Source organism: Rhodamnia argentea, chromosome 5 (assembly GCF_020921035.1).
Source record: "Rhodamnia argentea isolate NSW1041297 chromosome 5, ASM2092103v1, whole genome shotgun sequence".
Lineage (NCBI taxonomy): Eukaryota > Viridiplantae > Streptophyta > Magnoliopsida > Myrtales > Myrtaceae > Rhodamnia > Rhodamnia argentea.
Window position 1 is genome coordinate 13,994,655 of NC_063154.1, and position 15,120 is coordinate 14,009,774.

General features: G+C 37.2%; 1 protein-coding gene across 1 annotated transcript; it reads left to right on the plus strand.

Moving 5' to 3' along the window:
* The first annotated feature begins 7,221 nt into the window (after positions 1-7,221).
* On the plus strand, positions 7,222-7,877 carry LOC115742059. Its single transcript, XM_030676147.2, has one exon. The coding sequence runs from the start codon at positions 7,348-7,350 to the stop codon at positions 7,738-7,740; it is 393 nt and encodes a 130-aa protein (XP_030532007.1). The 5' UTR covers positions 7,222-7,347; the 3' UTR covers positions 7,741-7,877.
* The last annotated feature ends 7,243 nt before the right edge of the window (positions 7,878-15,120 follow it).

Sequence of the window (15,120 nt, forward strand, 5' to 3'; positions counted from 1 at the left end):
TCACTTCAACCAGGTACAATATCTGAAAATAATTTTCGTTAATAAAAATAAAACCTACATTAGACAATTGGTATTAGCCCACATGTCACGATCTAAATTTTTTTCAAAAATAAAAATCATTTTTCATTTTATAAAACCATTCTCATAATTAAAAATATATATTGGATTGAACGGTCGAAAATTAGTCTCGTCGTGCAATCATGGTCGTAGGATCTAGTATGCGGATCAAACGGTCGAGAGTTAGTCTTCTTGTTTGATCTCGGCCATTGATTCTAGTAATCAGATCTTACGAAGAAGATGATAGTCTCCATTCAATCTGGGCCATAGGTTTTAGTAATCGGATCCATGGACAGTGGCTTAGCCACGTGGGCAAACTTGAGCCATAGGATTAGTAAATAGAAAAAAAAAAATCCTCATAAATTCTAAAAAAAAATCAGAAAAATTAGAAAATAAATAAATAAAATCCAAAAATGGCACCGTTTAGGCCAACATGGGATCAATAGGATCCGGGTCGGATATCCCGTATTCGTGGGTCGGGTCAACCCATTCCAAAAAATATTAAAAATTTCATAAAAAATTAAAAAAATCAATAAAAATTAAAAAAAAATTAAAAAAAATTAGAAAAATAAAACAAATTCAGAAAAATTCCCAAAAATCACGAAAAATGGAAAATGGCCATGTTCAACTGGCTTGACCCAATTTTTTCGATTTTCTATTCCTAGGCCTTCCCAAATGACCGTTTTATCCATTTGGACACTTCGTCCGAAATTTTTCCAGAACACCTCCGAAATTAAATAGACCATTCTAAGCCTTTAGGGCTCTACTAGGCATAATATGTGGCCAATTGATTGATGATTTGATGCGTTTTATCTACATGTTATTTATTCATTGATCTGCGCACTTTCTATTATTGAATCTGATTGATAGCATAGATTATTCTTATTTGTATGACACCCTTTACATCGTTAGAACCTATCTTACCTTTCGACGCATCAGCATGGAAATCTTAGGTTAGAAATTCACTAAACTTAGGTACCAAAAAGGCATCAATGACAATCTCAATGTAACTAAGTCCATGAATCCATTTCTCTGATTTTTACAGGGTCGAACAAACTCTCCCGACGGCTCGATAGGGTTTCCAATCATATCCTCAAAAAAATGATTGGTGACAACTCCGTTGGCATGCACAATACGCACATGTCACTCACAACCATGGGTCTGATCCCGCACTGCGAAAGGGATTGACCCTTGTTCTCATAAAAATGACCTCGCTATCATGACTTGAGTAACGGGCCTTGGGAGGGGCTTGCATCCGAAATACATCCATCATGAGTTGAACTATGACGACCCATTAACCCCTTTGAAAAGCCAAAAAATTTCGAGAGAGTCACAACAATATGCGAGCATCAAGAAGGACTTTAATGAGTTTAAATTTAGTGTTCAAACTCTAGAGATCGCCTTTGGTTCTAATGGCTATGCAAGACCAGCGATTTATCAAATCCAGATTTTATAAAAAGACCCATGTATGACGAATTTCAATATAGCTAAGAATTTCTCCTATGGAAGTTTGTAATCTTCGATTTATGAGATAATTCTACGACAGATAGTATAATATCTTCAATTGGAAATTACCCTCTAAGAGACAAGACGGCTTCCATATTTGAAGGACTGCACTTATGGAAACCAAAGATTGAGTTGTATGGGCGACTGAATTGAGGAGTTCATATTCAACACCAATGGTCATCAAGTCTCCCAAAATACTATATCATTCAATCAAGATTGATGTCAGTGCAATCCTTGAAAGACCTATTCAATGACTAGTTTGAAGGTAAAGGAGTATGAAAGGAGATCCATAGTGGCGCTACGGGTGGCGGATCAGAATCATCAACTTCAAAGCACTAGAGTGTTCGGAATCTATATACTTTCCTCATGAGCTATATACTAAAATCCTTGAGAGGTTATGTAAGAGTGCGAAAGTGCTATCACTTGTAACCTTCATTGATTCATCTAATGAAATCCAGCATATCGACCGTCGGCGTCGGAGAGTGTTCGTGGGCTAGATCTAAGCCGAACCATTATAATCAACACGTGCAAATTTCTCTATCTCTAAACTCCTCTTACTATGATTGATAAAATTTTGCATACTCGTGTTCGAATCACATATTGCATATCTTCAGATTGTGAGTTTGTGATTAATTTGACTTGATTCTTTTAATTTCATGATTTCAACACAAATTTGTTTAAAATCACATATCCACCCCCTCTAAGTGATATTGCAAGATACAATGATCGGTATCAGAGCCTAGTGCTCCTTATTACAAGGTGTTTTATTTCTCATTTAACGATTTGTCGGTTCTAGCAACAATTCTTCGGGATCAAATAATGCATAGCTCAACAAGAAGCTTCCTTATTTCGATGGAAAGGATTACAATGTTTGGTGCAATAAGATGAAGTGGTTTTTCAAGGTATCAGATAATCTGATGTGGGATGTTGTGACTAAAGGAGTAAGTTCAACCATTACACCAATTGCAACTTCTGGAAATAAGAATAATACTCCTACATCTACCCTGTCGGATACTAAATGCTCAAAAAGAGAAGGACTTGAGTATAAAATCTTATAGTAGAAGTTTTTCCGAATCTTCCACGAACTTCCATATCTGTTAATAATTAATTAATAACAAAACACCACCATAAGCATTGATCTAATCTTGTTCATCAAATTTATAGACCTCAAGCATGTAAGTGTGATATTTTGTGACATCATTATCGGCTATTCTAAAAGTTTAAGCTATTTGTTGAAGACGTTGCTTAATGTTAAATAATTCTATCAATAAATACATTTGTCAATATAAAACGTTTTATCTTTTCTTATTCCTCTTATTCCTAATGTTGGAGTTGTCACCTATCTAATCTGTTTCCCGATATAAAACCGCCGGGCAGAACTGTTGCTGGGGTAGAACTGAGAAGTTTTGAAAGCTAAGGGTTGAACTGAAGTACTTCAAAGTTCGGGGAGCAATGGGAAAAAAACGGTTGACGTCGTTAACAAGAGGCGGTGACAGTTGAGCAAAATGCAGGTCCCATCTTCAAACTCGGCAAACGAAAATCAACTTTCGGTTACTCTCAGTCATTAGTCACTTCGTCTTCTCCAGGTCTTCTCTCTGTGTCCCATATTTTTGCTGCAAGTTCTTTTTGTTCTATTCCATTGCAGAAAGTGGTTTTCACAGTAGAATCATGGCGGCCCCGGAACCAAACGCTGGGAATATTGACGATGAGATTGACAAGGTGAGGCACCAGTTTTCTTATATTTCAAATCAATCTCTCACACTGCATTCATTAAGATTGCCGAGTTTCTTCGAATCAAAAGGGTCGCTAATCGCATTGCATGATCTTTTTCCGTAGGTCAAAAATTTGATAGGGAGGTGCATTCAGCTGTACCTGAACCGTCACGAAACAGCCCATTCTTTAGAAGTTCATTTCGGGATCGACCCCCATTTCACACGTCTTAGTAAGAGATCATCTTTTTTGGTCTGATGAGTCATGCTGAGAACTAGTCCGGTTTGAGTATTCCGAATGATTCGGTCTCATTTACCCGTCGCCGTCTCTTGTATGCGTTATATTTTGATACGGAGCTTCTGAACTTGTGCTTCGAATTCCAGCATGGGACAAATTGCAAGAAGGTAATCCGGAGTTTTTCCAAAATTACTACACAAGGCTAGTGTTGATAAAACAGATCAAAAGGTTCAACAAATTGCTCGAGCAACAGCATCAAGCCATGAATATTCCACTGGTACCTGGTAAGGTTCTCATAGTATAGAACTTCTTCGGTTCAAATGAATAGCTTCTGTCCTTCATAGCATATGGTATCATGTATACACTCAAGCAAAAGCTAGTTGTACCCGCAAGATGACTGTAGAAACTGGGGTCTTGTTTATGATTGTTTTGTTCTTGACGACGTTTAGTGCAGACCTTGAAGTCCAGCCTATGAATTTTGAACACTTCGTCATGCGAGGTTTTAATTGTTCTTGCCCTCCTTTCATGGTGCAGTGGAGCAACAAATGTCAATGGGATTGGCAGAGAGAGCTCCACAGGCTGACTCTCCAGGGAGCATAACGAACAATGAGAATGAGTAAGAAACTCAAATCTTGCCATGTTTCTGGATCCTTTTCTTCCGAGACAATTTTTTTGTGGTGCATCATCTACGATTTCTTTGAATTTTTTCTCCAACTGCATCCGACAATCTGGTGATTAGCTTAACTATTCATCTCAATCTGAAAGCTTTTTTTACCTACTTGATAGGATTCATAACTCAAATTACCTGCTTGTGCAAATTATTTAACTTTGCAAGTTAAATACATGCGGCTTTCGGCCTGCAAGTGACTTTGTTAGCTTATGGCCTGAGGCATGGGTTAATTTCATTTGCCTCAGTCAAATCTTTTATGTTTAGATGAAACGTAACTGCTTTTGCCGATAAAACACGTCGGTAGAAACAGCATGACAGTCAAGGTGTGCATTCTAGTTGTGAGGCTAACTAGTGCTCCCGCTTGTGGCTGAAAAATGAGCAGAGCTCAATCTGGTCCGAATCCTGTTGGCCCTATCGGATCAGAAGAGGTGGTGGGGACTGATCCAAATCTCGTGCGTGGCGGTAGTCTTGCTCAGTCTCCATTGGAAGGACAAGGAATGAAAACAAATGCTACGTTGGATGCTGCACTTACGCAGATTTCGCATGTCCCGAGCCTTATCACTGGTGGCAACCACGCTGCAAACTTCAGGGGACATGCTCAACCATCATCTTCAGTGGCTGGAAGCTCGAGCCACTTGGATTCAAAACCTGAAGGTATTCATATGATGTGACAAAAGCTAGTAATACGAAATTAATCAGTACCTCTCCTAGCACGTACAGACGCAGTTTGCCATTTACAGATTTGAGACATTCCCAAGTTAGCTTTCGGAAGAGCCGTACCTCATCTTTTGTACAATTCTTTTCGAGATTACAGTTTTTAGCAAGTTTATTTTCTTTGTAATCTTTATTTTATAAAGATTACTATACAAATATTGGCTTGGTTGTTGTTATCACCTTCTACTTGTTATTGTTTTTTTTATTACAACAGACGGTATGACGTATTTCCCCCGATGCGTACGGTGCGTAGTTATTTCTAACAAGGTCCACCTCGCCGGCCTCATGGGAAGCTCGCCCTCCCGGCCACATTTTTTTTTTTTTTTTGTGGTCTTTATCCAAGGTTTCACGAACAAGTAAGACGACTCCTCTGGAGGCCGTAATTTCTATTTTTGTTTCATCCTAGAAAACCGCACAAGAAAAGGAATAGGTAATAAGGACGTCTTCAAGCGGCATATGAAGTTTTCTTCGGTAAACGCTCGGAGAAGTCTTCAAGTTGCATGGAGAGCTATGGATACGGTGGATCTATGCTATGAATTTTGTACGTAACTTATTAATTTTCTTGGTAAACACTGTATATTTTGGTATAATTTAGGGCTCAAAAATACTTTAGGCAATTGCAATTTTGTAGTTCTCCGATTTGATTGGCAAATTATTTGAGGCTGGCTTTCTTCGTGAAGTATATGTACTGACACTTGGTACAAACCACGTAAATATCTCAGGTTTTTAGTGGCCCTTACATAATTTTCTAGTACTTTTGAATTGATTTTTTTGGGTAAGGACTTTTGAATTGATTTAAGCTCCATTGTTTCGCCAAAAACATTTTCTAAAAAAGCATTTTCCTCATTTTCCAGCATTTGGATCCCTTTGAAAAATGCGTCAACGAAAAAAGTTTTCCTCATCAGGAAAATGATATCATTTTCAAAAAATTGAAAATTAGTTTTCAAAATATGATTAGGTATCGATACTTGGATCGGAAACTTTGAGCTTGGGCACGGGAACCCCTTGACAGTGAGGCCGGATACCCCGTGCCCATGCTCGAGATGCCAAGCCTGGTAATATCGAGGATGGGTGCAGGTCCTCAACGCCCATGCCCAAGTCCATTAAGGCCGGACCCCACAACCCATACTTGGGTCCGTCAAGGCCGGGATCCCTGCGCCTATGCCCTGGTCCATTGATCCGGGCTGAGAAGCGGGGCCTAGCCTCTATGGGCTCGAGTATGGGCACCAAGGTCTAGAGCCCAACCTCGATGTACCATGGTTTGGGTGCAGGGGATTGGGTGTCGGGTTCAAGGCCTGGCCTCAATTGACTCGAGAGTGGGTACCGGTATCAGAGTCCCGAGACCGGTCTCAATTGACCCAAGCTTGGGTGCCGAGTTCTCGATCCCTAGTGCTGGGGTTTCGGGCTTGGGTTCTACGTTGCTCGGGCGCCGAGGACCTTGACCCGACCTTTATAGACCTAGGTCGAGGCGCCGGGGAGCCAAAAATCGGCATCGAGTTCTAGGTCTCGGTTTAGATGGATCCAAAACCAGTGCCGGTGCTCGGGAGTCGGAGATTCGGGCTTGAGATCAAGGTGCCCGTGCCAAGTTCTTTGATTACCCATGTGCAAGATGCTAGCGCTCGAATATTGTATGTCTATTTAGAAAAATCTATTCCTTATAAAATGATGGAAAATATTTTCTGCTTTATTGTCAAGTCTCAGCCAAACATCATAAAATATAATCATTTTTTTCGTGAAACAAACGGTGCCCTAACTGCAACCTCCAATTAGCTCCCCCGTTGTTTTACAATAATTGTGATGTCTTGTCATCCCCACGTCGTCTTGTTGGTTTCTTTGCATTACATACATCCAATTGGGTCTTGAAAAAGTTATTCCTCTATGCATGAAGAAAAGATGGCTGATTTGATATTACTAAAAAATAAATGCTGAAAAATTAACTAGTGAACATTTAATACTAATTATTTAAAAAGTAAAGCTAGAAATACATTTTTTTAATAATAGATTAAAATTTAATAGGAAATTTCAATAGCTGTTTATCTTATATGGAATAGTGAATATTAGTGAAAGATATTGAAAATATGATTTAAAAGATTTTAACTTCCGTTGAATATTTTATCATCTCCATAGTTATTTCTTTAAGAGAGATTTACTTAAAACAAATAATTAAGTGCATGGTTAGAAGTTATCAAGCATTATTTTCATCGTTGTTTTGGTTATCATATACATCCGGAGAGTTTAATAGAACCATCAACTGCTAGGGCTTTTTCATATAATAAACCTTTTGCTTATGAAAAGAAAGGTCTTTCCCTTATAATTCAATGTTTACTTATAAAAGTAAACTTCTGGGGCCATTACCCTTAAGGACCCCCTTGCTATAAAACTAAACCTACCTAACCCCTCTACCACAAAACATTAAATAAGAAAGAAAGCAAGAAAAAGAACCCCCTCTCATCATGGCCTATGGGAGAAGAAGCACAAGCTCCTCAATCTCAGATGTCTTCACTCTCAATCCACTACCATATCCGGTCCTTGCGATCCTGGCAGTGATCTCCATCTTTCTAGGCATATCTTGGTACTTCAGCTATGAATCGGTGGTCGAAACCGCTGAAGAGCAGACGGGATGGATCCTCTTAGCGGTTCCTATCGTTCTGATACTGCTTGTGAGGCTCCTGTCATCCATGGATGATCCGCAGAGCTTGTTCACCGGATCACCATGGGGCCGGCGCAGGGCAACCTACGGCCCTCCGGCCGAGGGCAGCTCGCCATGGGGCGTGGCTGCTCTCATCGTGCTCCTCCTTGTTTTGCTCCAGTATCAGTCTAGCTTTCTCGAGAGCTGGTTTGTTTGAAGCTTTTGAAGATGATGATGTCAAAGTCCTAAACTTGAGGTGTTTATGTTAGTCTTTCCTTTTTCTTTTTCTTGGATGGAGTGATCAAGAAGTGGGGTTTCAGTAAAATGGATGATACTGATATAGAGAGTTCTATGATTCAGTGAAGCTGCAAGAAAAGTTATGTGTAGGTGTTGATTAGAGGTTTATGAGATGATGATCAATCATTTCTTTTTCTTTTTTTTTTCTATGTACCTGCAAAATATGAAGCTTGTAAGTTACCAATACCAGAGTTACATGATGAAGTTGGGGTTGATATATATGTTGATCTGAGCAGCTAAATAAAGTAAATAAAATAAAATCAATGAACATCCATGACTGTTGATTTTTGTAAACGAGGGTAAAAAAAAAAAGAGTTTGTTTGGGAGCTTAAAAAAGATGCAAGAAGATGGGGGCGGATGAATTCTGGCCATAAGTTAGAGAATGGTCAACATCAATTAACAGATTTTCTCCTTGCCTGTGGGTCAAAGCAATTAGTGCCCTTTTTTTTTTTTTTCCTTTTTTCTTTTGCTTAGCACCACAGCGCCTGCTAGTTAACAACTCTTTTCTCAAAAATAATTTCTAAATAGAAATAATTTTTTTCTAATTCTTCCGAAAATAGAAATGTAAATTTTACTTTTGCTTCTTATTTTTGTTTCAAATATGTTCCCTAACCATTAATCTGTTTTCGGAAACAGATAAATTAGCTGACGTTATGAAATAAATTTCTATTAGGAACAAAAGAACAGAAATTAAAGAAATAGGAACATTACCAAATTAGCCTTAGTCATTTCTTAAATGAAAAGTGAAATGGATTTCCACTAATTACAACCTTTCTTCTAAGTAATTTGATAACTACGCGACTCAAGACGGAGGAGGACCGAATCTCCATACGGTATTCTCGCGAATGTCTTGAGGATTTGCTTGTATTTATAAATCACTTCCTATTTGATGGTGTTACATCATGTAGGGGAAATTCAATGTTCAAATGCAGTGATTTACGGGGATCTTTCCTGTCATATGATGATAATTGCTCATTGATTGGGCCTTTAAATTTACAAAATCTGAAAGAATGTAAATATCATGGAGGTAAGTGGACAAGAATAGGGGAAAATAAATTGTGATAACTTTAGGTTGTTTACGATTTTACCATGAAAAGTTATGAATGTTAGGATATTCGATCTTACGAGACTTTGAGGTAAATTATTACATATAAAAAACAGTTAAAACATTGTTTAAACACAAGCCACCTCGTGATGATTTTCGGTTAATTATGACAGGTTTAAGAAAATTTTTGTTGATCCCCTTTTTCCCCCTTCGGGACATTAGAAGGACCCACATGGCTACCTCAACAATCCATTCTCGAATTCAATGGACAGGAGCATGCCCTTGATTTAGAAATATGGTCTAAAGGAATGACCTATTCTGAAATTTTTATACTATATGATGACATTTAGATCCTCCACTTAAAACCCAAAAGCGAGTAAAACAAAACAAGGGCGGAAAAGCAACAACATCAAATTCAATGATGGTTTTGCCGATGGTGCATAGTGATCGATCAACGCAATGAATTTTCTAAATTACTCGCCGTCCAATTTCAATTTCCGCCTTCGTTTCATACATTTCTTACGTATATATGACTGCACGGTGAGTACTATCGAGATATCTAAACAGAGTTACGCACGTAGCGTGAGGGTACTTACACCCCTATCATTGAACTCGATAAATTTCACGTGAGCTTCACTTCATAGTTCATTCCTCCTTCGCACAATGTAATTGATAGATACACGTGTCGCTTAACGAGTTACGGAGTAGCTGGGTTTGGTTATAGATCATCCGTATCGGTAATAAGGATATTAAACAAATTCAAGATGACATGAAGCTCCTCCCCAATTAAGCAAATCAATCTGAGCGTTTCCCTCTGGGTCTATCTCAATGCGCACACTCTTACTCCTTCCCTTCCTGCCTTCCTTTCCTTTTCCTGGAAATAAGGATCATGTTTTTTTTCTTTTTTTTTTGGTCGAATTGGTCTGTTCATTCAATAGCAAAGGTCACAAAGACTGATCGTGACATGATTTCGTTTATTATGATGTGCCGACCTCTGTGAATCGTGGAAGTCCCAATCACAAATTAAATTGCCATCGTGAAGTGGCCACGTTCTTGCTGATGCTTGGTCCACAAAGTTTCTTGGCTGTTCCTATTGTCAAATCATAGGGGTAAGTATTACATACGCGGCTCTATTCAAATCCAATCAATCGCGTTTGGACAGGTCATATAACTACAAAGGATCTCCCTAAATATCATAATTTTCTTTTCCCGTAATTCGCGTGCCGTGATTAATTCTGCCTGTGCAAAAACTTCTCCAAAATATATAATTTGGACTTAATTTTTCATTTATGCATATTCTTAATTGACTAAAATTTAAAAAAATTAACAAAAAAATCATAAACCTATTACACTTGTGTCATTTAAATCATAAACATTTTAATTGTAAGTCTTAAATATTTTCATATTTTACTAATTAAGTCTATCATAACAAGTTAGGCCGAAAATTGCTAACATGGATACCGATCGTCCTAAGTAGCACCGCCGATCGTCCTAAGTAGCACGACCGGATCTAACGTGGATATTTTAATAATATTTAATATTTTTTGGAACTTTTAAATATAATTGTTGACTTTTTGAACTTTTAGTTTTTTTTCTATTCCTTTTTTTTCTTTTTTTAACTTAGGACAGGTATGCCCTCGCCGGCACTAGGCAACGGCCGCAACAACCTCCCTCGATATGGGCGAAGCCGCAACGCCGTCACCCGGGGCCTGCGAGGGCGTTGCGACCTCGCCAATCCTAAGTAAAAAAAAAAAGAGTAAAGAAAAGAAAATCAAAAAAATCATAGCATAAAATATTATTGAAAAATATCCACGTCAGTGCTTATGTACCACATAAAACGACTAACTTTTATGTCAATGATTTCCTACAAAAATTGCCCCGATGACTCAATTGGCACAATTTAAAGACTTAGAACTGAATTGGCCCAAATGTAATATATTTAGGACTTTTTTTAATAATTCTCCCATTATTACTAAGATAAAGAATCATGAAGAATATCTTAAGTACCTCCAAAATCATCCTTAAATAATTCAGTTACTGCTACCTCTAAAATCATCCTTAAAGAATTCAATCATTATTAACCTCTTGTGCTTCCTTCCTTCCTTCCTCTCCTTCCATCTTGTGTTTACTTTTCTCTTAAGCTCCAACGGTGTATATTGCCAGTCATGAGCCTTTATATTAACCTTTGAGGTTAGGCAATTCAGTATACTATTTTCCTATAATATAAAAAGAAATGCTGGACTTATATAAACTGGTTCACGAAATTAATTCAAAATACAACATTTTGTTGCATTTTAAGTTTATGGATTCATTAAAAAAATGTAGTATTTAATATAAAAGTCATTTGTATTATGATCATTATGGTACTTTGTTTGCATCATTTGTGTTTTAAGCCCATCCCAGTGTAGCAAAGTTAGCCTTACAAATACTATTTATTGTACTGATTTCTTTTCATATGAGGACTCTTCTCAGGTGACCAAACTGAATTAATAACTCTAGTCGTTTATTTACCCATAAAGAATTCTATTTGTATGATTTCGTTTTATGAAGATTTCTTATAAAATCCCCTGACCAAATTAAGTTCTCACCAAAAAAAAAAACAAATTAAGTTCTCACGTGCTTTAACCAAAGAGTGTATGATTGAGAGCTTACAGTCAAATTGGGATAAGCCATTGGAGGGGAAAATTACATAAGAAGTTTTAAATCTTGTGTATAAAATACAGTTAGATCCTAAACTTTTCAATTGATTCAATTATGTTTTGAAATTTCTTTAAAAATGCGATCAAGTCCTTACATTGAACAGTATCTACAACTGCATACACATCACTCATACAGTATTTATGTGACATCCTCAAATTGCACTTTCTAGCATGGTTTTAGGAATTAATTAGATTTTTCAATAAATATTAAGGACTTAAATGAACCCATTACATGGTTTAGGAATTGCACTTTTGATAAATATGTAGGACTTGATTGAATCAATTGAAATGATTTATGACTCAATCACATTTCTTAAACAAGATTTAGGACTTTGGTGCCTTTTCCCGACTTCGGAGAGCTTTAATGCTTTGTTTGGAAAGGAAGGGAAGGAAAGGAAAAAACGAGGGGCAGGTGTGGGAAGTGATGGAAATCAAAAGAAAAAATTGTAGAAGAAAAGGTGCATTTGTTTCACGAAAATTGAGAATTGAAAAACATTTCTCTAAAATTAATTGTTCCTATCACTTAGAAAATTAATCGACGGAAAATATTTTTGTTATCGAAAACAATTTATGTCTAATTTTCGTGGGTGGTGAAAATATTTTTCATTCTTTTTTGTAAGCGATATAATTTTTCAAATCTTGAGTTTTTTGTAAAAGAAACGTATCTTGAATGAGAAAAAATTTGAAACTTTCGATCTATTTTTTTGTGGCCTAATATTCTAAAAAAATCTCCAACTCTAGCTCTTACCCTAATTTTACCTTTTATCTCACAAAAAAACACTAACCTTAGGTTCAATCTCATTTCTATCCTAAACCTTTTTCTATTCTATAGAAAACCCTCAACTTTAAGTCCTATCCCAGTTCTACCCTAAACTTTTTTTTTTTTTTTTTTGTTCTATGAAGAGCTCCCAACCTTAGGTTTTGTATCAATTTTACTGTCCAATCCCAACTTTTCCCTAAATTCTTTTGCTCTCATAAAAAATTATAAACTTTTGCTTGGGTAGCCTTAACCCAAAATTTTTTGTTGACAATTGAGAGATGAAAAACTTTAGGAAAATTTTAAAAAAAAAGTCCTAAACATTTTGCAGTTTTGCCAATTCAATCCTAAATCTTTTAATTTTGCTAATTCAGTCCTAAGCCTTTTCATTTTACGTCGATTCGGTCTTACTCAGCAGAAATCGCGGACGTGGATGCCGACTGTCCTATGTAGCACCGCCGGCGTTGACGTGGATAATTTTTAAATATTTTATTTGAAAAAAATCTATTTGTCTTTATTTTCTTCTGTGTGTTCCTTTGTTGGCTTCAAGGCTGGCGACCCACATTGGATTAGGGTTGGCGGGGATCGCTGGCCCCTAGGCGAGAGCCGGCGGGGGCCGACGACCCCGCAAGTCCTTGGGCAAGGGCTACGAACCCTTTGTGGCCAAAGGGGAAGGGTTGCGACCTCATCCTCACAAGACATGGCAAGGGTGTCGCGGCCCTCGCCTGCCCTCGCGATGGCCGGATCTGGGCCAGCAACCCCTGCCGCTCCTTGCCCAAGTGCCGACAACCCCCGCCAACCCTAATCCAGAGCGTTTCGTCGCTGGCCTTAAAGTTGGCAAACTAAAGAACAAAAATTAAAATCAACTTTTTTAAATAAAAATTTAAAATAATTATTAAAATTTGTTGCTAGCTATGCCACAAAGGACAGTCGGCATCTATGTCAGCAATTTTCAACGAATATGATTGAATCGGCACAAAGTAAAAATGTTTAGGATTGAATCAGCAAACTCAAAAGGTTTAGGACTGAATTGGCAAAAATGTGAAAGGTTTAGGACTTTTTTGACAATTTTCTCTGAAAACCCCTAAGCACGAGCTATTCGAGCTTCTCGAACACAAGCCCTCCAACCGCAGGAGATTCCCAAGCACAAGAGATTAAAGACCGAGTGCAAATTCACTAGGGGGTGATTTTCACGAAGGATTAATAAAGGCAGATTTAAGACTCAAGTAAAAGTTGTGATCTTTTATGAGACTAAAAGAAATTAGAATAAAATTGAAAATTGACCTAAAGTAGAGATTTTCTTATGAAGCAAAGAAAAATGTTTAGAGTAGAATTCATATCGGACCTAAAGTTGAGGGTCTTTTATAAAACCAAAAAAAAAATAGTTTAGGGTAGAATTGGGACTGGACATAAAGTTCGGCATTTTTTATGAGTAAAAACAAATTAGGGCAGTATTAAAATTGCAACTAAAGTCAGAATTTTTCATGAGACAAAAGGTATAACTGAAACAATAGCTAAAATTTGAGATTTTTTAGGGTGTTGGGCCATTTTGTTCGCCTCCTTACATCCCAAACTCAACCTTTGGTTTGTGGTGTCATACGCAAATAATCAAGTGAATATACATGTTTAGCTACGGATAGTATAAATGGAGCTTACTTTTTCTTACCATGCCAAAACAAATATTATGATCTAATTGAATGGAATTTAGACATGGCCACGGGCCGTGAACCGCTGGTTCCGATTCATGAACCGCCAGATTCGGTTCGTGGCCATGCTTGAACAGGAACTAGCCCTTGAAGGGGCGGTCCCCGTTCCGATTGGAAATTGCCGGTTCCGAGTCGGTTTTGGTTCCGAACTTTAAATTTTATTTTAAACAAAAAATTATGAAACAAAAAAATAATAAACTATCAATTATAAATTATAATCATATTTTACATTGTAATCAAATTTGGGGGGAAAAAAAGGGAGATGGAAGGGGCTTGAACTTAATGAATTATCATTAAACGCCTACATATCTCATTGGGGATAGAAGAATTAAAGCCATTGTAGCTCTTTTACATTTGATAATCTCAACTTACCTCATCGTCAATAGTCTCTACCCGTTGTAGTAGCCGTGGTGGTGGTATCTCCACTATCATCAATGAAGAATTCATCGTCTCGATCTAGCATTGTTGTCAAAATTTAGCCTTTGTCCAATCATCTACACAAGCCTGAGTTTTCATAGCATCACGATTTAATCTTGAATGGCGGTCGTCCAAAATTAATCCTCCATTGCTAACTGTTTGTTCAACTGCAATTGTTGAAGAATGGGTTGCTAACATCTGTCTTGTGATGAGAGTGAGGACTAGGAATTGGGTTGAACGAGTCTTCCACCACTTCAAAATTTTGAAATCTGTGCTTGTGTTGGAATCACGGAACTCAAAAGCAGTGGTTAAATAATTTTCTAATTCGAAAATATTACATATTGCTCCATTTTATCTTTTTTGCCTACGAATGAGCAGATTGTACCATCTACTAAGTCTATCACTCTCCTCCCTTTGTGAGGCACTAGGTTGAAAAGATCCACCATTATCTAAACCATATATACTATAAAATTCATTATATAATGCTAATATAGCGTCTTTAATCTCTCATTGTATAGTTTTAATACCTACTATTTCATTCAAATTTAAACAATCATAATAATAATCATTCAGATAATTATACAAACCATCTAATTTAGTACATGAATTGAAAATAATAGAAACCAAATAAACAAGAGGAATGCGGGCATAATAATGCAGTCATTTTGCTTTCATT